At 53.6% G+C, this 27,886-nt stretch overlaps 1 protein-coding gene across 1 annotated transcript; it reads left to right on the forward strand.

The window, feature by feature from the left end:
- TOP1MT (DNA topoisomerase I mitochondrial) lies at positions 1-27,839 on the forward strand. Its single transcript, XM_059901947.1, has 14 exons — positions 1-132; positions 5,340-5,458; positions 7,540-7,661; positions 8,554-8,676; positions 9,154-9,341; positions 10,003-10,147; positions 10,440-10,583; positions 10,825-11,010; positions 12,859-12,927; positions 13,201-13,315; positions 13,803-13,930; positions 14,401-14,495; positions 27,050-27,199; positions 27,685-27,839. Exons 3-14 carry the CDS (start codon positions 7,548-7,550, stop codon positions 27,785-27,787), a joined length of 1,560 nt encoding a protein of 519 aa, XP_059757930.1. The 5' UTR covers positions 1-132; positions 5,340-5,458; positions 7,540-7,547; the 3' UTR covers positions 27,788-27,839.
- The last annotated feature ends 47 nt before the right edge of the window (positions 27,840-27,886 follow it).

Raw genomic sequence — 27,886 nt, forward strand, 5'->3', positions numbered from 1 at the left:
TCGGTGTGGCCTGGAGCAGGGCAGAGACGAAGAGGAGGAGCCGGTCGATGCAACGTCCCGAGGGAGAGACAGGAAAAGGGACCACGAGGCCACCAAAGGGCCGGAGGAGGAGGGAGAAGGCAGGTGGAGATGGTACGCCCGCGCCGGCCCCGCCCCCACTGCCCATCGCCACCCCCTGCAGGCCGTGCCCCGCCCCTCACCCCGTCACCACCCCTGTAGCCCCGCCCCGGGCCCTCGGCCCGCCTCCGCCCCACCCCCACCCGCGGTCTCTTTCACACCCACGTGTGGGCGTAAAGAGAAGGTGGCTGTATGTGTTGGCTTTTGCTGCCAGCTGTGGGCCTGTCGGGGAGGCGTGGTGGGTAACGCCAAAATGCTGTAGTGCGGGGGCAGCTTTGAAATGTAGGCGTTACCGGGTGCTAGTGAGAACCAGCGTCCCTGATGCACTCGCTCTGTGTCTCCATTGCTTTTGGCCAGTCCTTGGCGAGGTAGGTGCTGTTATCTCCACTTACCAGGTTAGGAAACTGAGGTACAGAGAGGTTAAGTAACTTGGCCATAGTCACAGGGACACTAAGCAGAGGAGCACACATTGGACACCGCCGTCTTAACCATTCCTCCTGGGCCGTCCAGCCTGCAGCCGCCAGCCGCTCGTGGCTGTGAGCTCCTGAGACGTGGCTGGTCCCGGTGGGGACATGCTGTGGGTGTAAAGTGCATGCTGACTTCAAATAGTAGGAAAAAAGAATGTGAACTCACTCATTTTTTATATTGATCACACATTGTAGTGACAATATTTTAAATATTTTGGTTGAAATTAAGTATATTGCAAAAAATCAAATCGGTTTAAAATTCACTTGTGGCTTGTGTCACGTTTCTGCTGGTCAATGCTGTTTCACACCTTGTGAAGGGGTGCAGCAGAGACCACAGGTGGGGCTGCCAGCTTTGGGATCAGAATGGTCTTTACTGGTGTCAGCTCCTGCTTTGAGCAACGATATGATTCTGGGGAAATTAGATTTTCTGAGCCTTTTTTCTCTTGTATGTGAAATGGGGTACTCTTTGTGGAGTTGCTAGTATGAGGAGACATGTGAAGGCTTATGAAGTGGGTGGGTGTGAAGTGGTCTCTCATCGTAGGTTCGAATTGGATTTCCCTGATGGGTAAGGATGTTGAGCATCTTTTGTGCTTAGTGACCATTTGTATATCTTTGGAGAAATGTCTGATCAGTTTCTTTGTCTGTTTTTTTTTAGTTGGGTTATTTGTCTTTTTATTGTTGAGATGTAAGTGTTCTTTATGTATTCTAAACACAGACTCATCAGATACATGATTTGCAAACATTTTTTCCCTTCCTGTGGGTTGTCTTCTCATTTTCTTGATGGTGTCCTTTAAAGCACAAAAGGTTTGAAATTTTGATGAGTCCACTTTAGCTGTTTTATTTTTCCTTGCTTGTACTTTTTAAAAAAAATTTTATTTTATTTTTGGCTGCGTTGGGTCTTCGTTGCTGTGCACGAGCTTTCTCTAGGTGTGGCGAGCGGGATCTACTGTTCGTTGTGGTGTGCCGGCTTCTCATTGCAGTGGCTTCTGTTGTTGCAGAGCACGGGCTCTAGGCTTGCAGGCTTCAGTAGTTGCGGCGTGTGGGCTCAGTAGTTGTGGCGTGTGGGCTCAATAGTTGTGCACAGGCTTAGTTGCTCTGCAGCATGTGAGATCTTCCCAGACCAGGGATCGAACCCGTGTCCCTTGCATTGGCAGGTGGATTCTTAACCGCTGCGCCACCAGGGAAGTCCCTGTTAAATCAGAATGTGAGTCCTCTAACCTTGTTCTTCTCTTTCAAGATTGTTTTGGATATTCTGGGTGGCTTGTATTTCCACGTGAATTTTAGGATTGGTTGTCAATTTCTGCAAAGAAGCCAACCTTTTGATGGGGATTGGGTTTTTTTGTGGATCACTTTGGGGAATATTGCCATCTTAGCAAAATGAAGTCTTCCAATCCATGAATATGGGATGACTTTCCATTTACTTAGATCTTCTTTAATTTTTTTCAGCATGTTTTGTAGTTTAAAGTGTACAGATTTTTTACTTCTTTGGTTAAGTTCACTCCTAGCTATTTTCTTTTTTTGATACTACTGTAAATGGAGTTGTTTTGTAATTTTCTTCTCAGGTAATTCACTGCAGGTGTAAAGAAAGAAAAGCAATTTTTGTATATTGATATTGTACCCCACGACTTCGTTGAATTCATTTATTAGCCCTAGTAATTTTTTTTTTGTTGTAGAATCTTGTGGGTTTTCTATACACAAGATCGTGCCATCTGCAATAAAGACAGTTTACTTCTTCCTCTCAAATTTGGATGCCTTTTATGTCGCTTTCTTGCCCCTGTGCTCTGGCTAGAACCTCCAGGACGGTGTTGAATAGCAGTGTCCAGTTCTGATCTTGGGGCCATGGCACCTTTGAGTATGGTGTGGCTGTGGGGTCTTTAGCTGCTCTGTCTCAGGTTGAGGAGGTTCCCTCCATCCTAGTTTGTTGAGCGTGGCTTTTTGCTTTTATCGTGAAAGGGTGTTGGATTTTTTTGTCAGTTGCTCTTTCTGCATCTCTTTAGAGATCTTGCGGTTTTTGTCCCGCCACATTCCCGTTTACAAAATTGCACAGTCTGAATTTAAAACACAGCGGCCTCAGCATTCTGTGGAAGGAACAGTGGGCCTGGGCTAGAATGTACGTCCTGATTTTAGAAGGATTATAAGGGAGAATGTATGCAAGGTCTCTAAGCACGCCTGGCAGAAGGTGGGCCTCAAGGAGTGTCAGCTGCTGCGGTCCTAAGGCACGTCCAGCCAGCGGCTGCGTGGCTTATTCCAAAACGGTGGTGACCGCCGCCATGGCCCGCCTGGGCGCTGAGATCCAGCCCTTGCAGCCATGCAGCTGTGTGCCAGTGCTTCAGCCACCAGATGTCAGCGGGGACTGAGGAATCGGTGGCAGCAGTGGGGGTGAGAGAGGATGTGGGTGTGCCTCTGCTGAATCCCTCTGGCGGCAGGAGGCGTGGCAGGCGTGCCTGGGCCTGCTGCGCCCTCGCTGGGCAGACACTGACAGGTGGGCGCGTGTCCGCTTCCCACAGCCCCTAAGCTGCGTCTTAAGAGATGCAGGAGAGCTGGACACCTGCCCAGGGTTGACAGATGGTGGAGCCCTGTCCACTGCTGGCTCAGGGCCCGCGGACGGGCATCGTGGCCTGCTGCAGACCAGGCCTGGCCCTGGAGGGCTTGCAGCTGGATCATGCTGCCCAGGGCGGAAGCGGGGGTCAAACCCAGGACAGTGAGTGCGGGAGGGAGGGTTCAGCTGCACAGGGGTGAGAGGTGAGGGGCTGGTCTGCAGTGATTGTGTTACAGGACTTGCAGGAGGCCGCGTGGGCCTGGATGGAAGGCGCCCCTGCTGTTTGCACATTGTACCCTTACACAGCTTCACCTGTCAGGCCTTCTGACAGCGTGGAAGTGCCCCTCTTCCATGTCTGGCCTGATGTGCCCGGCGAGCGTGTGATCACAGAGGACCCACCGGGTGCCCTCGGGAGCTGGGGGACGGAGGGAGGTGGGCAAGCGCTGAAGCCCTGTGCCGGCCCCTCGCGCCGCTCCCAGTCGGCCTTCCGGGAGGAGCCTCGGGCCGGTCATGGGGCCGCGTGAGCGTCCCGCAGCTCTGGGCCAGAGCTTCGGGACCTTCGGGACTGAGGGGTCGGCGGGACTGGACTTGAATCCAGGGTCTGTCTGCAGCGTCAGGAGGCTGGCCCGAGAGCACAGGGAAGCGGGCGCAGGAGCAAGGCGGGGACAAGGGACCGCGCGGAACCGCCCTGGCCCTGCCCAGTGCCGCTGTGCGGCCCCCAGGAGGCCGGCGCGGTCCGCGTTCACCCGCCGAGTCCGCCAAGTGCGCCGGAGCGCAGCGGGGCGGGGCCTGCGACCAGGCCTGGGGGGCGGGGCCTGCCCGAAGATGAGGGGCAGGGCGGGTGCGCCGGGCCTTTGCACATGGTGGGCAGGTTCTCGCTCCCGGGGCTTAAGAGGGCGGAGCGCAGGGTGCGCCCCGACGCCCCCCCGAGGCCCCCAGACCCGGCGGAGGGTCGTAAGCTGAGTCCGGTAAGGTGGCCGAAGACCTTGGGCGGAGGCTCAGGAAGGGCGCATCCCTGCTCCTCCCAGACATCTGACGGCTGCGTCCGGGCGGGATGGGAGCGCACGTTGCTCTTCGGTTTCCCCAAACGGGATCTGAGACCACAGATGCAGCACGTGCCGTTTCCTGACCGCTGGACCACACGTGCCGCGTCTCACCCCTGCTCCCCCGGGGGCCCCCATTTGGGAGTTTCTTCCCCCACTGTTTTTTTGTTTTGGTAAGCTCTGTTGCTCATGTAGCTGTGCCTAGCCTAAGCACCCTAGTGTTTGGTTTTGAACTTGACATGTGTGTGGTCTCACACTGGCCTCTCATTCCATGTTGGATTCTCAGTTCCTCCACTTCCAGGAGCTTTGGTCCATTCATTCTCTTCACGGGCACGTAGCCCGTGATCAGTTCCTCTTAGTGGCTTTTGTGCTCCGAGCTGAGGCTTGCTTCTGCCCACAGTGCTCCCAAGCTCTTTCCTGGGGGATGTGGGCAGAGGCCCTGTGGTCACACGGGGGGTGAGTTGTGGCCGGTGTGGAATAGCGCGAGGGAGGTGGGGATCTCCTGTGCGTGAAATGCCACCTTTCCAAAGAGCAGGGTGGGTTCACACCCGCACGGGGCTGCGCTCAGGGTTCCTGTTGGAGTTCTGACGTCATTAACTGAGTGCTTCCAGATGGCGTCTCACCGCGGTCTAACTGGTCCCCTTCTGTGACCTAAGTCCTATCAGTACTTCCACTTTACAGCCAGGGGCCAGAGACTTGCCATGACCATGGAGTCCCGTCTGCCTCTGGGGGCTCGGGCTCTGCTGGTGGGGGTGGGAGGGACAGCGTCCTGGGAACAGAGGGGTCAGGCCTGAGTGTGGAGCTGGGTTGCAGTGGCCGCTTCGCTGGTGCACCCTCACTAGATGCATTCCAAAAAGAGCTGCGAATTACAGTTGCACAAGATTGGGAAAGTAGGTTGGAGCCAGACCTGGGGACTCTGGGGCGGCCCTGAAGGGACCCAGCTGGGGGAGCCTCTCTGCTCCTTTCCCTCTGGGTCAGGGAGGTGTGGTTGTTTAACGAGAGGCGTGGTCTGAGGTCAGGCAGGGTCAGTCCCCACACGCCTAGTGGGATGACCCCTCCTGTTCCTTACCTAGCTCAGCTGGGAGGTGGTCACGGGGCGTCCAGAGGGATGCGCGGGGAGGACCTGCGCGCAGGTGCGGCGTGAGAGTCGGAACCTTCTCGTGTGTCCTCCAGGTGGGAAGAGGAGAAGGAGAGCCCAGGCGGTGTGAAGTGGACGCAGCTGGAGCACAGAGGCCCGTGGTTCGTACCCCCGTACGAGCCGCTTCCTGAGGGAGTTTGCTTCTACTATGATGGTGAGGACTGCCTGGGTGGCTCGAGTGACTGTGGCCAGGGACCTTCTGCACCTGGTAACTGGCGGCCACCCAGGCCTGCTCCGCTGGTGGCTCTCCCACCAGGGTCTGGGCTGACCCGTGCACCTGGGAGACACCCAGGACTCCTTTGCTCAGGAGCCAGGCCAGGCTGCTTCCAAGTCTGCAGTTCAGAGGCTCCCTGAGACATCAGGGGGGCCCTGCTCATCTGCAGCCTGGCACCCTCTCAGAACTGCCGTGCTTGGGGGCGCGGGGGCTGCACATCCAGTGCCCAGTGAACCAGGTGGTGTCCTTGAACTCGCTCAGCTTGGTTCTGCCACCCCTGCCTTCCTGCTGTACTGGCATGGCCCACGTGGGCTTACATCCAGGAGGACCTTCTGGGAGAGGGTCTGAGTCTCTGGGTCCCTGGGAGTTTGGAGCAAGCTGCCTGCGGTCTCCCAGCTGTTACCGTGGGCATGTGCTGACTGGCCCGAGCCCTCACTGTCCCTTCCCTGGCCTCTGGCCCTCATTCTCTCCACCCCTCTGGTTAGGAGCGTCAGCTTAGTTGGTTTTTTTTTGTTTACTTTTTTGGCTGCGTTGCTGCGCGCGGGCTTTTCTCTAGTTGCAGCAAGCGGGGCTTCTCTTATTGCGGAGCACGGGCTCTAGGCGCGCGGGCTTCAGTAGTTGCGGCGCACGGGCTCTAGGCGCGCGGGCTTCAGTAGTTGCGGCGCGCGGGCTTAGCTGCTCCACGGCATGTGGGATCTACCCGGACCAAGGCTCGAACCCATGTCCCTTGCATTGGCGGGCGGATTCTTAACCTCTGCGCCACCAGGGAAGCCCCTTCTGCTTAGTTTTGTGCTGCTAGTTTGACCTGTTTCCCCCCATTTTCTGCATCTCTGCTAGGGTAAGCCTTCTGAAGGCGGCCCTCCGCCTCTCCTGGGTCAGACCAGGCCCTCGGCAGGGCATGCGCGGGCACTGCACACAAGCCAGCCTTGGTCGCTGGCAAGTTGTCCCAGCTCCTGCAAGGCGCTGCCACAGGGAGGCCTTTGTGGACGGCAGGGAGGACTGCCTCCCCTCCTTCGCCTCCTCTCTCTCTGGGGCTCTTGTAGTGCTCGCCTCCTTGGGGGATCTGGTGACCCCGTGGGCTCCTGCTGGGTCACACGTGCCTGTCCCTGGGGGACACTCGGGCAGCACACACAGCCACGCTTCTTCTTCGTTAACTGCGACTCCATCGATGTGGGTGTTGGTTTAGAATCTGGTTTTCCGAGCTAGACTAGATTCCGTGACTGTCAGAGCCTGCCCTGTGCCTCGTGGGCACCTGGGCGGCCCAGCCATGGGAGGGGACGCTCGCAGGGCAGGAGCTGAGCCCCTCGGGCTTTGGCTGCTCAGCTAGTTCTCTGTCCTCCCGAGAAGCTGGTTTGGGGAAGAATTGTGCTGTTTTATCACAAGTGCCTTTTTCTTATTATCAAAGTAACGCATATTTGTTTTTCCAACGTTTGTGATAAAAATTTTCAAACGTACACAAGAGTTGAGAGAACTCCGTGGTGAAAGCCCCCGCCCCCCGGCCTTCGCGCTGCTCTGCTGGATCTCTGTCCCCCGCTGAGCCGTCTCTAACACTGATTCTTGGAGTAAAATGTCGGAAGTCATTGGGCAAATGGGAGGGTGTTTAAAAGGTTGCAGCTGCTACAGTTATTCACATCTTTCTGCTTTGGAGCCTTAACTTTTGTTTTATTTTTACATTATGTGGTGATGTGTGTCCTAAAACTTCTCGTGTTTTTGAACTGTAAATTTCCATGTAAGTGTAGCAGCAAAATAAATCATTAAAGCAGTATAAACGTGAGCAACTCTGGCCGTTGACGCCTTCTGCAAAGGCCTGGCCTGGGCTCCAGGACGCTCACAGCCGCACCTGTGCACGGGTGTGGTTGTCTTCTTAAATTTAGAGCCTTCTCCTGAACTACTAAAAGTCAGCCATGTTACGATATAATGCAACGTGTGTAACAAAGCGCGACTTAAGGAGCAGGATGTTGCGGGCCGGAGGGTGAGGCAGGGTTGGCTCCCTAAATCAGTGTGTCTTCCGGCGTCTGCAGGGAAGCCCATGAACTTGAGCTTAGCAGCTGAGGAGGTCGCCACGTTTTATGGGAAAATGCTGGATCACGAATATACAACAAAAGAAGTTTTCCAGAACAACTTCTTTAGCGACTGGCGGAAGGTACGTGCTGCGCGGCCCTGGTCTCTTGGTGTCGGCCTGCTGCTGTCGGACGCTTGCCCGCCCTCACTTCTCTCCAGTGGCTGGAAGGGCAGGCAGAGCCAGGCTTGGAATCTCCAGGAAAGGGAGGTTGCGGGGTGCCAAGAGTGGCATTTTCTGGCCCCCAGGAAACAGAGATACTCGTTGGGAAGCTATCCGAAGATAAGGTGCTAGTTGTTTTTTCTTTTCTCATTAAAAAAACAACTGGGTTCTGTGCGCATCTGCACTCATCTTGGCTACACCTGTGGACTCTGCCCCGAGAAAGCGCAGCCCAGACCCCCTTCCAGCTGCTTTGGGCAGGACACCAGCGCCACGTGTGTCCCCTTCCCGGCTGGCGGGCACCTGGGTTCTGCCGCCCGGTGTGGTGCGGCCTCACACCTACCTCTGCAGGGACCTGGGGCCCAGGATGGTGGGGCCGCGGGCTGTGTGCGTGTGGCTGGACTGGGGACCGCCAAGCACGTGTGTGTTCCCACTGCGCGGGGGGCGGTGGGCCGACTTCCCTGGTGGTGAGTGCCGTGCACAGCCCACGCGGCAGCCAGAGGGGGCGGTTCTTCAGATGCGGCCACGTGGCCCAACTCAGAAGGCCGCTAGGAGGAAGCACCGGGGCCTCAGCTCTCCGCCTGTCCACCTGCACACCTGGGCCACCTGCCTGAAAAGGCTCTCTTTGGGGGACAGCTGCAGAGGCTGCTGCTCGGGGTGGCCTTGGTGTCTTTGCCCAGAGTCTGCTCCTCCTGCTTCTGGGATGTCCCCGTTCCCTGTGGGGTGGGCCCCCTGCCGCGGCGGGGGAGGGTCCCCGCTGCCCCTGTGACCGTCGCCTGTGTTGGATGTTGAGAACGCGTGTCTGATTTTGGGGCAGGAAATGACAGCAGAAGAGAGGAAAGTAATCAAGCACCTGGACAAGTGTGACTTCACGGAGATCCACAGACACTTCGTGGACAGGACGGCTGTCCGGAAGGCGCTGTCCAGGGCGGAGAAGCAGGTCGGGCTGCTCCGGGGCTCAGTCTGGCTTGGGCCCCCGGGGCCGTGCGCGGGAGGCTGCTGGTGTGCAGAAGACGACCCCCTCCCCTCACAAAAGCCGTTCCTGTGGGATTGTTCTAGACGAGACCCCGACAGGGTGTGGTGAAGGGGCCTCTGATTCCGCTCCGTTGTTCTCAGACACTTTTGAGTTACGTGCCCCTAAACGCGTTTAAAAAGTGCTCCGTCCAACCAGAGCACGGGGGGACAGTGGCCCTGCCATGTGAACTGGTGGCTCCGTAGTTGGTGCTCCGTGGTGACAGTGGACCAGCACAGCTGCGGCCGGGATCTGGGGGGCAGGCGCCCCGCCCTGCGCTCGGCTTGCCTGCCGTGCTGGGCCTCCCGGGCTCCCGCAGCAGTGAAGGGGCTCTGACGAGCCGTGGGCACCAGGCTCGTCCTGTCTCTTCACCCCTAATGCCTACACGCTATTCTATGAACGCAGAAGCTCAAAGAAGAGGCGGAAAAACTTCAGCAAGAGTTCGGCTACTGTATCTTGGACGGGCACCGAGAGAAGATCGGCAATTTCAAGACCGAGCCCCCTGGGTTGTTCCGGGGCCGCGGCGACCACCCCAAGATGGGGATGCTGAAGAGGAGGGTCCTGCCGGAGGACGTGACCATCAACTGCAGCAGGTGCGCGCGGGGCCGGGGGCGGGGGGGTGGTGTTTGGTCCCGCCTCTAATGCGGGGAGTGGGGCCCGATGCAGGGTGTGTCTCTGTCACTCCAGGCTCTGTGGGCCGGGTGGGAGGGCACCTTCCCCACAGATGGACGCTCTGCGGCAGCCCATGTGCTGTTTGCTGAACCAGCCCTTGTCACTCTGCCCCTTGCTTGAGATTTCACTCCACCAAGAAAGCGTGTCCGTGTCCTTCCAGCACAGTTTTCCATAGTTCAGGTGATCGAGATGGGCTAGTAACACATGAGCGTTTGGAACTTACGGGCCGCGCTCCAGCAGGAGCTTCTGTTCCTCCGCTGCGTGGACCACGGCCGAGCCGGGTCGGCAGAGGCATCCTGGGAGCCCGGGCCCATCGGGAGCCCAGCGGCAGCTTGTGTCCCGTGGAGCTGCTGAGCTGGCAACGTGTGTGGCCTTGGGGGTGGCCGTCCCGGTTCACGTGTGGGAGCAGCTCTGAGCGAGCCCCTCACATGCCTGGCGACACAGAGGCCGCGACGCGAGGGTGTGGCCTGGGCGAGGAGGCACCTGCAGTGCCGGCGCAGTCGCAGGAGGCGGCGGCGTTTGGCCGGTGTTTCAGGGAGCAGGGTCTTGGATTGTCGGGTTTGGGTCACTCTCCTGCTGCAGGGACTCCAAAGTACCCGAGCCTCCGGCAGGTCACCGGTGGAAGGAGGTGCGGTGTGACCGCACGGTCACGTGGCTGGCGGCGTGGACAGAGAACGTGCAGAACTCCATCAAGTACATCATGCTGAACCCCAGCTCCAAGCTGAAGGTGAGCTGGCTCTGACCCGCTGCCCCCGGCTGGGGCCGGGCCGCTTTGGCAGGGAGTCCCTGAGGTCATAGGTGTTAGCAGGCCAGTTTTGAAGTGATATTGTGTCCAGCGGCCATTTGTCTTAATTAAAAAACAAGGAATTTAGATTTACACTCTCTTTAAATTTCGCTGAGTTTGGAGTCTGCCCCCGGCCCTGAGCCGAGCAGGTGAGAGCGGGCCCGGGAGGAGAGTCGGCAGTTTCCTGTTTGAAGGGATCACCAGGGTTTTCTCTGCTACTCGCTCCCTTCGTTAGGGGGAGAGAGACTGGGAGAAGTATGAAGTGGCTCGGCGCTTGAAAGGGGTTGTGGGCGAGATCCGTTCTCAGTACCGGGCCGACTGGAAGTCCCCAGAAATGAAGGCGAGACAACGCGCTGTGGCCCTTTATTTCATCGACAAGGTGCGGATGGTTCCAGGCTTTCCCGCCTGCTGTTCGCAGATGCTCCAGTCGGTCTCAAAGACCCGGTTGGACGGGCAGCTGGGGGGACCGTGGGGCTCGTGTGTCCTGAGCCGGAGCCTCGGGCAGGTGGAGGGGTGGGTGTGTGCCTGAGTGCGTACGTGTGTGCGCCCGCCTGTACGTTGCGTGCCCGAGGGGGCGTGTCCGTGTGTGCGGCGCGCCCTGATGGGCCCCGTCCGCCCAGCTGGCGCTGCGAGCCGGGCACGAGAAGGAGGAGGGCGAGACGGCTGACACGGTGGGCTGTTGCTCACTCCGCGTGGAACACATCCGGCTGCACCCAGAGGCCGATGGCCGCCCGTACGTCGTGGAGTTCGACTTCCTGGGAAAGGACTCGATCCGCTACTACAACCGAGTACCGGTGGAGAAGCCGGTGAGTGGCTGGTGTGGGCGGTGGGTCGTGCCCCACGCTCACCCCTGAGATCTGGGCGCTCTCTTTCGGGGAGCATCAGGGGAAGGCGCAGGGCCACGAGGCCCATTTGCCTGTCCCGTCAGGCGTGGCGGCAGGGCCAAACACCCGGAGGCCGAACTGGACCTGCCCTCCAAGGCGCCAGCGCCGCCACTGCTCTCCTGGTGGGTTAGGGTGGCATTCTAGAGGCCAGGATTCCGAGAGCAGGGTGTTGGCAGGGCCGTGCGCCCTCTGTGGCTCTGGAGAGAAACCTTCCAGGCCCCCTGGCGCGTTGGCTCGAGGCTGCAGCAGTGCAGCTGTGCCTCCGTTGTCCCCGCGCGTCTGTCTCTCTTCTTGTGAGGACACGGTCCTGTCGGAGGGCCCCCCGACACACACTGTGACCTCATCTTGACTCATTGCATCTGCAAAGACCCCATTTCCGAAGAAGGTCACGTTTTGAAGCTTTGGGAAGGACGTGAATTTGCGGGGGGCACTGTTCACCCCAACGCGCCTGGGAAGGGTCTTCTGGCCGCTGGGCGTGAAGCTCGCTGTGGTCACTCTGGCGGTGTCCCCGGTCTCCCCTCTGTGAACGAAGAGGTTCGTTCAGGGGTTGAGCCTGCCGGCTGACCGCCATGCCCACGGCGCCTGGCCTCGCCCCTGCCGGTGGAGGGGCGGATGAACTCGGGGGGGTGGGCACGGGGGGTTAAGTCTCTGGTTTGCAGAGGGCTCTGAAGGGAAATCAGGATTTCCACTCCTTCTGGAGTGACGAGCCCTAGAGTGTCAGTCGCCCTGGCCTCCGTCTGGGTGGGCCCCGTGTCATAGCAACGAGAGCAGACCCAACACTGACCACCTGCAACTTACACACACCTTACACACAGACATGGCTGCCCGCACACAGAACGGGGAGTCTGGGGAGACCGTCGAGGGTGACAGAGAAACGCCCACTCGGGAGGGGCTGCACGGCCCGCCCAGGCATGTGAAATCTGCTCCCGGGCGTGGATTGGTAGGAGCCACAGGGGAGGGACGGGAGAGGCTTTCCTTGGAGCAGGAGAAGGGCTTTTAGTAACAGAAGACAATCACCACGTGTCTCAGTTCGGGCCGCTCTGATAAAGTACCCGGCCTGGGCGCCTCATTAACGGCGTTTCCGTCTCCTGGTCTGGAGGCTGGAGTCGGGGGCTGTGAGCCGGTGAGGCCCCTTCCTGGTGTGGCCGTGCTTTCTCACTGTCCTCACGTGGCAGAGGGCGAGGGAGCGCTGGGGCCACTTTCCTAAGACACTAGCCCAGTCAGGAGTCGGGGGACTCGGGGGCCGCGGTGCCGAGAACGGGGGCTGTTCTGGTCGCTCTGGAGCTGGACACCTGGTGTCCAGCCCTGTGGGGCACACGCAGAGCGGCATGGAGAGACAGGCCCAGGCTGACACGAGCCGGGAGGACATTTATGCTCCCTTAGCAGGACGGAAGGGAAAGTGAGGGTGGAGGGAAATTGGACAAAGGGACCTTGAAGGTCCTCTGAGGCGCTGTGGTGTCGGGCGAGTCTGACTGTGGACGTGGGGTCACCTGGAGGGACCCGGCGCGGGTGACGGAGGAAGGAGCCAGGATGTGCGTTGTGAGGGGACGGTGCCAGCCTCGCGACGGACAGCAGCCTGGACACGTGGTGCGTGACCCTGCGGTGGTGCTGACTGTTCCCTGGGAGAAACCCCGTCTGCTGGTCTCCCAGTTCTGTCGCACAGCTGGCCCTTCGGGCCCCTCGTTTACCTCCATCTCCTCGGCCCCAGGAGGCTTCTTCCTGCCCAGGGCACGAGGGGGTCTTTGTAAAGGCTTCTTCTCTCTGCCGCAGGTGTACGAGAATCTGCAGCTGTTCATGGAGAACAAAGGCCCTGGGGCTGAGCTCTTTGACAGACTCACCGTAAGCCTGGGGGGCTCAGAGCAGTGCTGATGGGGTGACCCAGGGCTGCCAGCGCAGCCCGGCCTGTCTGCGTCCAGAAGGGCCAGGCTGACGCCACGGCGCGAGCGTGAGTGCCGACTGGCACGTTCTCTTGCACGAGAAGGCTGAGGGCCGTCTGTCTAACCACCAGCTTCCTTCCACCCAGAGGTGTGGGGCGGGGGGCCGGGAAGAGTGCTATGAAACTGTCCCCAAAGGAGACCACGTTTTGAGACCCGCCTTCTTCCCCGTGTTCAGACTGCCAGTCTGAACAAGCACCTGCAGGACCTGATGGATGGCCTGACGGCCAAGGTGTTCCGGACCTGCAACGCCAGCCTCACCCTGCAGGGCCAGCTGAGAGCGCTGACCAGAGGTGAGAGTCCCTGGTGTGGGGACAGGGCGCCTGCTTGTGTGCTGGTGCCCGGCTGCTGGGTTGGTACGGAATGCCTCGGGGCCGGTGTCCAGGGCGGAGTGGAGCTCCCCTGGCCCGCGGGGACGGGTCAGGGATGTGCGGGTCCCCAGGCCGAGCCGCCCCTGCAGGGCCACCGGCACGGTTAGGCCCCCTGCCCGGTCTCCGCGTCTGCTGCTCCGCAGAGTCGGTTTTGAAGCGCCTGTCCAGCTCGGCGTGTCCCCCCATCGCGTGCGGGAACCCTCTTCCTGCCACTCCCACCCCCAGCGGGGGCTCCTGGACGTGGGCCCGATGCTCTCGGGGGGGCTCTGGGGAGGCCTCTTCTCTGCCCCTGTTGTGAGGCCCTTGGGCTAGGTGCGGACCCTGAGCCCTGTCCTGTGAGGTCCTTCCTCGGGGCGGCGGCGGCTGTTGGCCTGTGGCTGCCGCTGTGTAACAGGCTCCTGTTTTCTAGCTGAAGACGGCGTAGCCGCGAAGATCCTGTCTTACAACCGAGCAAATCGGGCCGTTGCCGTTCTCTGCAACCATCAGCGGGCAACTCCCAAGACCTTCGAGAAGTCGATGCAGACTCTTCGGTCGAAGGTGCGCGGCGGGCGTGGCGGGAGGGCCTCTGGGGGCGACTGTGCGGCTCCCCTCCTCTGCCCTCCCTGGGACCGCACGGCCCTCGGAGGTGCTTGGGCACATCAGGGTGCCCGGGGCCAGGTGCTGGCCAGGAGGGGAGAGCCGGCTAAGGGAGGGCCAGAGGCTGTCCTGCGCGGCCTTCTGGTGTGGAAGGGCCTCTAGCCCAGGAGGGAGGTCAGCGGAGCAGGGGGGCCGGGTCTGGCTGGAGCAGGTGGTATGTCCAGGGCCTCTTGGCCTCACCCTGTCCCCTGGCCGCAGAGTGACCCATCAGGGCCAGCGCTCCGGCACCCTGACTGGGCAGACGGGTACCCAGGGGACCCGGTCAGCTGGGCCCTTTTGGGGCCTCGGGCCTGCAGGCTGTGGCCGGTGGTCCCTGGGGCTGGACTAGGGCAGGCAGGAGCAGCCCTGACTGGGTCCCTCTTCTTCTGCAGATTGAGGCGAAGGTGAAGCAGGTGGCCGAGGCCAAGGCAGAGCTGAAGAAGGCAAGGGCCGACCACAGATCCAGAGGGGACAGCAGGTCCAAGAGGCAAGTGTCCGGAGGCCCCAGCCCATCCAAGTCACGGGGTTGGCAGTGAACCTGCTTTTCTCTTCCCCAGTTCTCTGGGTTTTTTTTCAATCATATTTTCTGATTCAAAAAATACAAACTATATTTGTGCCAAAAGGTGAAGCAGCACAGAAGTGCAGGAGGAGAAGCGCCTGTACTCGGGCACCCGAGCTCCAGGCCACGTGGGTCTCTCCTTCAGGAGCTCTCGGCTCTTGGCTGCGGGCGAGCGGTTCCGGCTCATTCACAGAGCTGCACAGCCGTCGTCACCGTACATTTTAGAGCGTTTCCATCACTGCAGACAAACCCCCTCCCCTCCCCCAGCCCCTGGACATTCGCACAAATGGAATCCCACCATCTGTGGACCTTGTCTGGCCTTTTTTGTTTAGCGTAATGTTGCTGAGGTCCACCCGTCAGTGCTTCAATCGCCGAATATTCCGTTGTGTGGCCAGACCACGTTTCACTGTCCATGTGTCTGGACGTTTGGGTGTTTCCACTTCGTGACTTTTGTCGTAGAATTGTTGGGTTACTCTGTAGCGCCAAGGTTTAGCATTTTAAGAAAGCGCCACCTGTTGTCCGCCGCGCTCACGTTCTCACCAGCCGTGCACTGGGTCCCAGTTTCTCCACGTCCTCGCTGGCACTTTTCTCGTCTTCCCTCTTTTTGGTTACAGCCCAGCGGGTGTGGGTTTGGTTTGCGTTTTCCCGATGGCTAACAATGTGTGAGGATGTTTTCTCTGCTTATTGGGCGTTTGTGTGTGGTCTTTGGAGAAATGTCTGTTCAATCCTTTTTCGGTTTTTCAGTTGAGTTCTTTGTTTTTTTTACTGTTGAGTTATAAGAGCTCATTATTCACTCCAGATACGAGCACCTTTTCAAGTATATGATTTTTTTTTTTTGGCCGCACCACGTGGCACGCAGAACTTCCCCAACCAGGGATCGAACCTGCGCCCCCTGCAGTGGAAGCGTGGAGTCTTAACCACTGGACCACCAGGGAAGTCCTCAAATATATGATTTGAAAAGACTCTCTTCCATTCTGTGTGTTGTCTTTTTACTTTTTTGGTAGTTTCCTTTGAAGCACAAAAATCTTGGTAAGTCTAGTTTTCATTGCTTATTCTTTAGGTATCACGTCTAATAAGGCTTTGCCTGACCCGAGGTCATAAAGATGCATTTCTAGGTTTTCTTATAAGAGTTTTATAGTTTTAATGTTTACATTTAGGTAGTTGATCCATTTGGAGTTATTTTTTGTATATGGTGTGAGGTAAGGATTCAACTTCATTTTTTCTCATGTGGACACCCAGTTTTCCCAGCACCGCTCCCACTAGCTGAATGGTCTTGACACCTTGTGGAAGATCAGCTGATGGTAGGCGTTTCTGGGCTCCGCTCTGTTCACGTTCATCTGTCTGTCTGTCTTCCTGCCAGTACCATTCAGTCTTGATTCCTGTAAGTTTGAAATCAGGAAGTGTGAGCTCCAATTTGGTTTTCTCATTAAAGATTGTTTTGGCTATTCAGGGTCCCTTGAAATTCCATATGAATTTTAGGGTTCGCTGGTCAGTTTCTGCAGGGAAGTCAGCCTGGATTTTGATTGGGATGCGTTGACGCTGTAGGTCAATTTGGGAAGTACTGCCTTCTTAACAAGGCCAAGCCTTCCAACCTGTGAACACTGGGATGTCTTTTCAGATGCACTGTTCTTCTTCCATTTCTTTTAGCAAAGTTTTGGAGGACAAGTTTTGCACTTCTGGGGGTTAAGTTTATTTGAAAGTGTTTTATTTTCGTTGCTGTTGTAAATGAAATGGTTTTCTTAGTTTCACTTTTGGGTTGTTCATTGCTGGCTTTGTTGCGTGTCCCCGAGCCCACCCACAGGTTCCATGATTCGCGAGGAGGATTCCCAGGACTCGGCATCGAGCTGAGGTTCCTCCCAGGGGCAGGACACACGGGCGGTTCTCAGGTCCTCAGGCCGCTGCGCACGACTCCTTCCCACTCCCTGGGCTCAGAGCCGGTGCTGCCGCCCTCCTCCCCAGGGACCAGGATCTCAGGAGTGTTCCCCCTCGTTGTTACAAAATCATGTTCGTGGCCAGTCATCATAGCTTTGCATTGCTTTCTTTCCCAGACCTTTCACCTGGGTTTTGTGCACAAGGGGCAGAAGTGTTGCCACAGAGAAACGTTTGTATGCATCTGGGCGAGAAAAACACACCACACCCAGGCGCTGGCGGGACGGACTCTGGAGTTTTCACAGAGGTTCCCGTGTTTATGTAACGTCCACGTGTGCACGGCTGTATCCTCCTGCTGATCCAGTGAGCAGCAGCGACGAGATGGGCTGCATCTGGGGGTCCACCTGCCCCACTGGGCTGTGTGCCGGGGCAGCCCCCTCCCCTGCTGCGGGCTGCCCTTACCTGGAGAGTCTCAGGTGGAGCGCCGAGGCATCCCTGGGGCAGCTGTCCCTGTGATGTGCCCCCCTACCCCCTGCTGGCACACGTGCAGGATCCACCCTGGGCCATGGGCAGTCTCTGCGTCAGAGACACACGGCCCGGCGCACGTGATTTCTGACTGCCCCGCCGGAAAAACGGGCCTTTTCCCGGGGGCATCTGCAGGTGACCCCAAGGTCCAGCCAGCAGCTATGTCTGCATGGTTAGGGTCCCATGAAAGGGTGTCCTGAATCTGCCACAACCCTGGGGTCTGAGGTCCAGTCCTGGAGCCTCCGTCCCACTTGCTCTCCTGCTGCAGACGGTGCTGGGTTTCTGCCTAGAGTCAGGCGCAGGCAGCAAGACCCGAGATTCCCAGCAGACCGGCGGCTTTCCTGCAGCAGCAAAGTGGAGACGCCACAGGTCCAAGTCACAAGGCTTCCCTGAGCCCTCAGTCGCTTGTCCATCCGGAGGTTAGAAGTTGATCTGCTCCAAAGGGCACACGTCAGGCCAGAAGGTCACCAGCCTGGGTCCCATCTCACGAGAGCGCGTTAGAAATCCACCCAGCTCTCCGGACTCCAGGACGTGTCTCCCTCTCGGGAGAACCTCCTTCCTCACGTGGTCTCCTTCCCCAGAGATGTCAATAGGCAAAATCAGAGTAAGAAACCATCGTTTATGGAGATGTGTTTGCTGCACTCAGAGTTTGAATTCTGACCCTCCCACAGGCTGCAAGAACAAGGCTGTTGAGTCCCCTTGGCACTTTTCCTGGGCATCCTTTCTGATTGCAATGATTCCTCTGGCATTTATGAAGTTACAAGGATTTTCCTTTTTTTTTGGCCGTGCCGTGCAGTGTGTGGGATCTTAGTTCCCCGACCAGTGGAAGTGCGGAGTCTTAACCGCGGGACCGCCAGGGAAGTTCCAGCCATTTTACATTTTATGTCAGCTTTTTACTCTACGTCCAGATGCGGTAGCCACAAAATACAGAGCCATTGCAAGAATTGTACTGTTTTTCTTTTTCTTTTTTTTTAATATTAATTAATTTATTTAGGCTGCTCTGGGTCATAGTTGCGGTACGCAGGGTCTTCATTGCGGCATGCGGACTCTTAGTTGCGGCACGCATGTGGGACCTAGTTCCCTGACCAGGGATGGAACCAGGCCCCCTGCGTTGGGAGCACAGAGTCTTACCCACTGGACCACCAGGGACGTCCCTGTCGTGCTTTTTCTTACTGCGAATTTTTTCAATTCCCTAGCAGGTAAACCTTTACAGGGTTAACGTTACAGCTGCCTGGGAAGATCCCAGCTGGAATGGGGGTTGGGGGGGGAGAGGGGAGAGCAGCAGTCTTTTCTAAAACTCTGTTCCAGGCTTTTCTGCTTGGAGGGGAGAGCAGTGTTAACTTTTAACATTTTTGGCCCATCCAGAGCTCAATTTTGGGAATTTTTGGGTCCTTTCTCCCACCTGGAGAACAGAAGCCCAGGCATCACCTGAGCTGTATTTTCCCCCCTCGCTTCAGCCATGGTGGTCAAAAGCAGCCTGAGGATCTGAGCCCAGTCAGCTGGGGTTGGACCTGTCATCTCCAGGCTCGCCTTCTCACAGCAGACGGCAGCTCTCCTGCTGTTGCACACCGAGCGAGACTCTGGGCCACCCAGGGACCAAGGGCGTGTCCTGCCCCAGCCCTTCGTCCTTCCTTTCCAGAACAGTGTTCTTGCCGTGTTTCATGGGTCCGAGTGATAGCGAATCCCACTTTCCCGCTGACTCCCCAGACCCCCTGTAGGTTCGATGATTCCGTAAGACTCACAGGACCCTGCACGGTCACGGCTGTGACTTCGTACGGTGGAAGGTCACGTGGGCACCCTCTGCCTGGCACATCCCAACCTTCCAGACTCCGGAGGAAAGCAGGAGTTCAGCATGACCTGTACTGTTGGTACACAACTTTGGGCTCTGTGAGCCTCTCTTTTCTTACTGGTTAGGGAGATGGGCGCCCTCCCGACATCCATCCTTGTAGGCAGGCCTTTCTCTCCAGGGTTGGTCAGGCCTGCTGTGTTGACTCGTCCTCTGCAGACCACATAGAAGTAGAGTTGATGCGTGTGGGTTGGTCTCACACCCTGCACCCCACTGAACTCACCTGTTCGCCTTAGTTTCTTGGCGGTATTCCTTAGAGTTTAAGATCATGTCATCCTCAGGCAGAGATAGTTTGTGTCTTCCTTTCCAACCTGGATGCCTTTTACTTCTTTTTCTTGCCTGATGCTCTGGCTGGAACCTCCAGCGCAGTGTTGAGGACAGGTGATGTGTGTAGACCCCTAGTCTTGTTCTCACCTCACGGGCAGAGCTTTGACTGTAGAGGAGGATGTCAGCTGTGGGTTTTCTTAGGTGCCTTTATCAAGGTGAGGACGTGCCCTTCTATTCCTTTTGTCGAGGTTTGTTTTTTTCCTGGAAGGTGTTGGATTTTGTCAGATGCTTTTTCTGTATCTATTGAGACGGTGCTGTGTTGCGCTAATTGGATTTCGGGTGTTACGTTCTTGCATCCCAGGGGTAAGTCCTGTTTGTTCGTGGTGCAGAATCTCTTCTGTACATCCCGGATTAGGCTTGCTGCTGCTGTGATGAGGACTTTTGCTTCTGTATTTACACTGGATAATGGTGTGTGGCTTTCTGGTGATGTCTTTGGTTCAGTGTCAGGGTGATGCTGGTCTCGGAGGGACATGGGAAGCGGTCTCTCCTCCTCTTTTGTGAAAGTTTGTGAAGAGTTTAATTCTTCTTTAACCATTTGGTAGAATTCACCAGTGAACGCCTCTGGGCTTGGGCTGTTCTTTGTGGGAAGTTGTTTTTTTTTTTTTTTTTTTTTTTTTTTTTTTTTTTTTATGTCTGAAACATTTATATTAACCTATTTCCATACATATTTCCATACAAGTACAAATATAAGATTTTTAGAAATTTCATGTAATGTCTGAAACATTTATATTAACATATTTCCATACATATTTCCATACAAATACAAATATGATTTTTAGAAATTTCATGTAATGTCTGAAACATTTATATTAACATATTTCCATACATATTTCCATACAAATACAAATATAAGATTTTTAGAAATTTCATGTAATGTCTGAAACATTTATATTAACATGTTTCCATACAAATAACCCAATGAAAGTTTAGTATTAGTTGTTTTGTTTGTTTTTTTATACTGCAGGTTCTTATTAGGCATCAGTTTTATACACATCAGTGTATACATGTCAATCCCAATCGCCCAATTCAGCACACCACCATCCCCACCCCACCGCAGTTTTCCCCCCTTGGTGTCCATATGTCCATTCTCTACATCTGTGTCTCAACTTCTGCCCTGCAAACTGGCTCATCTGTACCATTTTTCTAGGTTCCGCATACATGCATTAATATACGATATTTGTTTTTCTCTTTCTGACTTACTTCACTCTGTATGACAGTCTCTAGATCCATCCACGTCTCAACAAATGACTCAATTTCGTTCCTTTTTATGGCTGAGTAATATTCCATTGTATATATGTACCACATCTTCTTTATCCATTCGTCTGTTGATGGGCATTTAGGTTGCTTCCATGACCTGGCTATTGTAAATAGTGCTGCAATGAACATTCGGGTGCATGTGTCTTTTTGAATTACGGTTTTCTCTGGGTATATGCCCAGTAGTGGGATTGCTGGGTCATATGGTAATTCTATTTTTAGTTTTTTAAGGAACCTCCATATTGTTCTCCATAGTGGCTGTATCAATTTACATTCCCACCAACAGTGCAAGAGGGTTCCCTTTTCACCACACCCTCTCCAGCATTTGTTGTTTGTAGATTTTCTGATGATGCCCATTCTAACAGGAGTGAGGTGATACCTCATTGTAGTTTTGATTTGCATTTCTCTAATAATTAGTGATGTTGAGCATCTTTTCATGTGCTTCGTGGCCATCTGTATGTCTTCTTTGGAGAAATGTCTATTTAGGTCTTCTGCCCATTTTTGGATTGGGGTGTTTGTTTCTTTGATATTGAGCTGAATGAGCTGTTTATATATTTTGGAGATTAATCCTTTGTCCGTTGATTCATTTGCAAATATTTTCTCCCATTCTGAGGGTTGTCTTTTCGTCTTGTTTATGGTTTCCTTTGCTGTGCAGAAGCTTTGAAGTTTCATTAGGTCCCACTTGTTTATTTTTGTTTTTATTTCCATTACTCTAGGAGGTGGATCAAAAAAGATCTTGCTGTGATTTATGTCAAAGAGTGTTCTTCCTATGTTTTCCTCTAAGAGTTTTATAGTGTCCAGTCTTATATTTAGGTCTCTAATCCATTTTGAGTTTATTTTTGTGTATGGTGTTAGGGAGTATTCTAATTTCATTCTTTTACATGTAGCTGTCCAGTTTTCCCAGCACCACTTATTGAAGAGACTGTCTTTTCTCCATTGTATATCTTTGCCTCCTTTGTCATAGATTAGTTGACCATAGGTGCGTGGGTTAATGTCTGGGCTTTCTATCTTGTTCCATTGATCTATGTTTCTGTTTTTGTGCCAGTACCATATTGTCTTGATTACTGTAGCTTTGTAGTATAGTCTGAAGTCAGGGAGTCTGATTCCTCCAGCTCCATTTTTTTGCCTCAAGACTGCTTTGCCTATTCGGGGTCTTTTGTGTCTCCATACAAATTTTAAGATGATTTGTTCTAGCTCAGTAAAAAATGCCATTGGTAATTTGATAGGGATTGCATTGAATCTGTAGATTGCTTTGGGTAGTATACTCATTTTCACAATGTTGATTCTTCCAATCCAAGAACATGGTATATCTCTCCATCTGTTGGTATCATCTTTAATTTCTTTCATCAGTGTCTTATAGTTTTCTGCATACAGGTCTTTTGTCTCCCTAGGTAGGTTTATACCTAGGTATTTTATTCTTTTTGTTGCAGTGGTAAATGGGAGTGTTTCCATAATTTCTCTTTCAGATTTTTCATCATTAGTGTATAGGAATGCAAGAGATTTCTGTGCATTAATTTTGTATCCTGCAACTTTACCATATTCATTAATTAGCTCTAGCAGTTTTCTGGTGGCAGTTTTAGGATTCTCTATGTATAGTATCATGTCATCCGCAAACAGTGACAGTTTTACTTCTTCTTTTCCAATTTGGATTCCTTTTATTTCTTTTTCTTCTCTGATTGCCGTGGCTAGGACTTCCAGAACTATGTTGAATAATAGTGGTGAGAGTGGACATCCTTGTCTCGTTCCTGATCTTAGAGGAAATGCTTTCAGTTTTTCACCATTGAGAATGATGTTTGCTGTGGGTTTGTCATATATGGCCTTTATTATGTTGAGGTAGGTTCCCTCTATGCCCACTTTCTGGAGAGTTTTTATCAGAAATGGGTGTTGAATTTTGTCAAAAGCTTTTTCTGCATCTATTGAGATGATCATATGGTTTTTATTCTTCAATTTGTTAATATGGTGTATCACATTGATTGATTTGCGTATATTGAAGAATCCTTGCATCCCTGGGATAAATCCCACTTGATCGTGGTGTATGATCCTTTTAATGTGTTGTTGGATTCTGTTTGCTAGTATTTTGTTGAGGATTTTTGCATCTATATTCATCAGTGATATTGGTCTGTAATTTTCTTTTTTTGTAGTGTCTTTGTCTGGTTTTGGTATCAGGGTGATGGTGGCCTCATAGAATGAGTTTGGGAGTGTTCCTTCCTCTGCAATTTTTTGGAAGAGTTTGAGAAGGATGGGTGTTAGCTCTTCTCTAAATGTTTGATAGAATTCACCTGTGAAGCCATCTGGTCCTGGACTTTTGTTTGTTGGAAGATTTTTAATCACAGTTTCAATTTCATTACTTGTGATTGGTCTGTTCATATTTTCTGTTTCTTCCTGGTTCAGTCTTGGAAGGTTATACCTTTCTAAAAATGTGTCCATTTCTTCCAAGTTGTCCATTTTATCGGCATAAAGTTGCTTGTAGTAGTCTCTTAGGATGCTTTGTATTTCTGCGGTGTCTGTTGTAACTTCTCCTTTTTCATTTCTGATTTTATTGATTTGAGTCCTCTCCCTATTTTTCTTGAGGAGTCTGGCTAATGGCTTATCAATTTTGTTTATCTTCTCAAAGAACCAGCTTTTAGTTTTATTGATCTTTGCTATTGTTTTCTTTGTTTCTATTTCATTTATTTCTGCTCTGATCTTTATGATTTCTTTCCTTCTGCTAACTTTGGGTTTTGTTTGTTCTTCTTTCTCTAGTTTCTTTAGGTGTAAGGTTAGATTGTTTACTTGAGATTTTTCTTGTTTCTTGAGGTAGGCTTGTATAGCTATAAACTTCCCTCTTAGAACTGCTTTTGCTGCATCCCATAGGTTTTGGGTCATCGTGTTTTCATTGTCATTTGTCTCTAGGTATTTTTTTATTTCCTCTTTGATTTCTTCAGTGATCTCTTGGTTATTTAGTAACGTATTGTTTAGCCTCCATGTGTTTGTCCTTTTTACGTTTTTTTCCCTGTAATTCATTTCTAATCTCATAGCGTTGTGGTCAGAAAAGATGCTTGATATGATTTCAATTTTCTTAAATTTACTGAGGCTTGATTTGTGACCCAAGATGTGATCTATCTTGGAGAATGTTCCGTGCGCACTTGAGAAGAACGTGTAATCTGCTGTTTTTGGATGGAATGTCCGATATATATCAATTAAATCTATCTGGTCTATTGTGTCATTTAAAGCTTCTGTTTCCTTATTTATTTTCATTTTGGATGATCTGTCCATTGGTGTAAGTGAAGTGTTAAAGTCCCCCACTATTATTGTGTTACTGTCGATTTCCTCTTTTATAGCTGTTAGCAGTTGCCTTATGTATTGAGGTGCTCCTATGTTGGGTGCATATATATTTATAATTGTTATATCTTCTTCTTGGATTGATCCCTGGATCATTATGTAGTGTCCTTCCTTGTCTCTTGTAACATTCTTTATTTTAAAGTCTATTTTATCTGATATGAGTATAGCTACTCCAGCTTTCTTTTGATTTCCATTTGCATGGAATATCTTTTTCCATCCCCTCACTTTCAGTCTGTATGTGTCCCTAGGTCTAAAGTGGGTCTCTTGTAGACAGCATATATATGGGTCTTGTTTTTGTATCCATTCAGCCAGTCTATGTCTTTTGGTTGGGGCATTTAATCCATTCACGTTTAAGGTAATAATCGATATGTATGTTCCTATGACCATTTTCTTAATTGTTTTGGGTTTGTTTTTGTAGGTCCTTTTCTTCTCTTGTGTTTCCCACTTAGAGAAGTTCCTTTAGCATTTGTTGTAGAGCTGGTTTGGTGGTGCTGAATTCTCTTAGCTTTTGCTTGTCTGTAAAGCTTTTGATTTCTCCATCAAATCTAAATGAGATCCTTGCCGGGTAGAGTAATCTTGGTTGTAGGTTCTTCCCTTTCATCACTTTAAGTATATCATGCCACTCCCTTCTGGCTTGCAGAGTTTCTGCTGAGAAATCAGCTGTTAACCTTATGGGAGTTCCCTTGTATGTTATTTGTCGTTTTTCCCTTGCTGCTTTCAATAATTTTTCTTTGTCTTTAATTTTTGCCACTTTGATTACTATGTGTCTCGGCGTGTTTCTCCTTGGGTTTATCCTGTATGGGACTCTCTGCGCTTCCTGGACTTGGGTGGCTATTTCCTTTCCCATGTTAGGGAAGTTTTCGACTATAATCTCTTCAAATATTTTCTCTGGTCCTTTCTCTCTCTCTTCTCCTTCTGGGACCCCTATAATGCGAATGTTGTTGCGTTTAATGTTGTCCCAGAGGTCTCTTAGGCTGTCTTCATTTCTTTTCATTCTTTTTTCTTTAGTCTGTTCCGCAGCAGTGAATTCCATCATTCTGTCTTCCAGGTCACTTATCCGTTCTTCTGCCTCAGTTATTCTGCTATTGATTCCTTCTAGTGTAGTTTTCATTTCAGTTATTGTATTGGTCATCTCTGTTTGTTTGTTCTTTAATTCTTCTAGGTCTTTGTTAATCATTTCTTGCATCTTCTCAATCTTTGCCTCCATTCTTATTCCAAGGTCCTGGATCATCTTCACTATCATTATTCTGAATTCTTTTTCTGGAAGGTTGCCTATCTCCACTTCATTTAGTTGTTTTTCTGGGGTTTTATCTTGTTCCTTCATCTGGGACATAGCCCTCTGCCTTTTCATCTTCTCTATCTTTCTGTAACTGTGGTTTTTGGTCCACAGGCTGCAGGATTATAGTTTTTCTTGCTTCTGTTGTCTGCCCTCTGGTGGTTGAGGCTATCTAAGAGGCTTGATGGGAGGCTCTGGTGGTGGGTAGAGCTGACTGTTGCTGTGGCGGTCAGAGCTCAGTAAAACTTTAATCCACTTGACTGTTGATGGGTGGGGCTGGGTTCCCTCCCTGTTGCTGTGGCGGTCAGAGCTCAGTAAAACCTTAATCCACTTGACTGTTGATGGGTGGGGCTGGGTTCCCTCCCTGTTGGCTGTTTTGCCTGAGGCAACCCAACACTGGAGCCTACCCGTGCTCTTTGGTGGGGTTAATGGCAGACTCTGGGAGGGCTCACGCCAAGGAGAACTTCCCAGAACCTCTGCTGCCAGTGTCCTTATCCCCACGGTGAAACAGAGCCACCACTCGCCTCTGCAGGAGACCCCCCAACACCAGCAGGTAGGTCTGGTTCAGTCTCCCCCAGGCTCACTGCTCCTTCCCCTGGGTCCTGATGCACACATTACTTTGTGTGTGCCCTCCAAGAGTGGGATCTCTGTTTCCCCCAGTCCCGTCAAAGTCCTGCAATCCAATTCCCACTAGCCTTCAAAGTCTGATTCTCTAGGAATTCCTCCTCCCGTTGCCTGACCCCCAGGTTGGGAAGCCTGACGTGGGGCTCAGAACCTTTACTCCAGTGGGTGGACTTCTGTGGTATAAGTGTTCGCCAGTCTGTGAGTCACCCACCCAGCAGTTATGGGGTTTGATTTTACTCTGATTGCGCCCCTCCTACCGTCTCACTGTGGCTTCTCCTCTGTCCTTGGACGTGGGGTATCCTCCTTGGTGAAGTCCAGGGTCTTCCTGTCAATGATTGTCCAGCAGCCAGTTGTGATTCTGGTGCTCTCGCAAGAGGGAGTGACAGCACGTCCTTCTACTCCGCCATCTTGGTTAATCTCCTGTGGGAAGTTTTTAAATTGCTGAGTAGTCGCTTTGCCTGTGTTCCCTGTCGCGTCAGCACTGGTGGCATGTCTCCCGGGAGCTGGTCTGCCCCACCAGGACACAGTCGTCTGTGGTTTCCCTGATCTTCCTTGTTTCTAGCGGGGTGCCCCCTTTTACTCGCGGCTGCTGTGGCTGTGAAAGCGTGAAAGTTTCCTCAGGTGCAGGCAGGTGCTTTTTAGTCGTGGGGTGTGTGTGTGAGAATGTCCAGCCTTTAGACCGAAGGGTATTCATGTTCAGTGGAAAATGAGGCTCCCCAGAGACGGCTGCTGGGAAGCCTCGTGTGTCTTCCAGGAGGACTCGAGGCGCCCCTGCCCCTCCCCGCTTGGTGGCATCAGCAGCCGCCTGCCGTTTGCCGCTGGCACCCTGGCGTTCGGCTGGCGCTCTGGTGGCCACTGCAGAGCGGTGCCTGGGGCTGCGCCCACCCTTGTGCACAGCCTAGGGACAGACACCGCCTCACGCTCCGCTGTAGTGTCTGTCGGGGCCGCGCAGGCTTTGCGGCGTTTCCTCCACCCGCGGTCCTTCCACACGTGTCCAGGTGGATTCGGAGCCGGGGTTCCTGGAACAAGGACTGGGGTCGAAGTTCACGTGCACATGGATGTCGTGGCTGTGCCTGTCCCGTGCCCTCTGCAGGGTGCCCTGTCTGGCGTCTCAGGAAGGGCGTGTGGAGGGTGAAAGGAGGGTCCTGCCTTGATAAATCAGCTTTTCTCTGAAACAGTAGGAATAAGGACTGAGCATCTTTCACAGATGTGAAAAGGCTTTTTTTATTTGATTCTGTCCTTTGCCCCCTTTTCTGTTTGCTTGTGGCCTTCGGGTGCTTCCTGTGAAGTCAGGTCTGGACGGATGGCCCCTGCTTCGTGCCGAGGGTGGTCTGCCCTGTGCTCCAGCCCCCTGGGACTCCCCCGTCACCGGGCTCACCTGGCCTGAGTGGAGCTGGGTGGTGCCAGCATGGGGGCTTGTGCCCCTCCTTGTCTCGCCAGCTTCCTGGAGAAGAGGGAACGGCTGCTGGAGAAGCTGGAGGAGCAGCTCAGGAGGCTGAGTGTGCAGGCCACGGACAAGGAGGAGGGCAAGCAGGTGGCCCTGGGCACGTCCAAGCTCAACTACCTGGACCCCCGGATCAGTGTCGCCTGGTGCGTGGGCCAGGCCGCCGTGCCCACTCGCGGCCCCGAGGAGGGGACTGGACCCCTGAGCGGCCCCAGTTCAGTCCCCTGGGCCCTGTGGTCAGCACAGGTCCTTCCTGTGATGGGACCCGACTGGCTGGTGTGTCTAATGCTGAGTCCTGGGTCACTGGTCCTCTCTGCCCGAGAGCTCTGGGGCCGTGGAAGGCTGGGGTGGGACCCCGAGCTGCCCACCCAGCCACAGAGAGCCCAGCCTGCCCACTGCGGGTGGGGTGACTGGGTCGCCTGTGTGCCCCGTAAGCATTCCCTGAGCACCCCGCTCGGAGGACACCTGGGCTGCACGGGGGGACACTGCCTCCTCCCTGTCCTCCTGCCTCCCTGCTGCCCGGGGCTGGTGGCCGTGCTGTGGGTGGCGTGCCCAGGAGGAGCAGGTTGGGCAGCCTGGTGTCCCGACCTCTGTCCCGCTCCTCCCAAGAACCCTGGTCTCCTCTTGGCAGGTGTAAGAGGTTTGGGGTGCCCGTGGAGAAGATCTACAACAAGACACAGAGGGAGAAGTTCGCCTGGGCTCTCGACATGGCAGGCGAAGACTTTGAATTCTAAATGAGCATCTCTGTGCCTCGTTGGAACTTATTTTTTTTCACCATTAAAGCAGATTGGGGAATTTTGTACAAAGTCGTGTCTTTTGTGTCATCGCACAGA

The sequence above is a fragment of the Balaenoptera ricei genome, chromosome 17 (assembly GCF_028023285.1).
Source record: "Balaenoptera ricei isolate mBalRic1 chromosome 17, mBalRic1.hap2, whole genome shotgun sequence".
NCBI lineage: Eukaryota > Metazoa > Chordata > Mammalia > Artiodactyla > Balaenopteridae > Balaenoptera > Balaenoptera ricei.

Coding starts and splice junctions, on each gene's coding strand:
- TOP1MT (XM_059901947.1), top strand. CDS start 7,548: ATGAACTTGAGCTTAGCAGCTGAGGAGGTCGCCACGTTTTATGGGAAA. Junction 10,584..10,824: donor CCCTTTATTTCATCGACAAG/GTGCGGATGGTT, acceptor CCGTCCGCCCAG/CTGGCGCTGCGAGCCGGGCA. Junction 27,200..27,684: donor CCCCGGATCAGTGTCGCCTG/GTGCGTGGGCCA, acceptor TCCTCTTGGCAG/GTGTAAGAGGTTTGGGGTGC.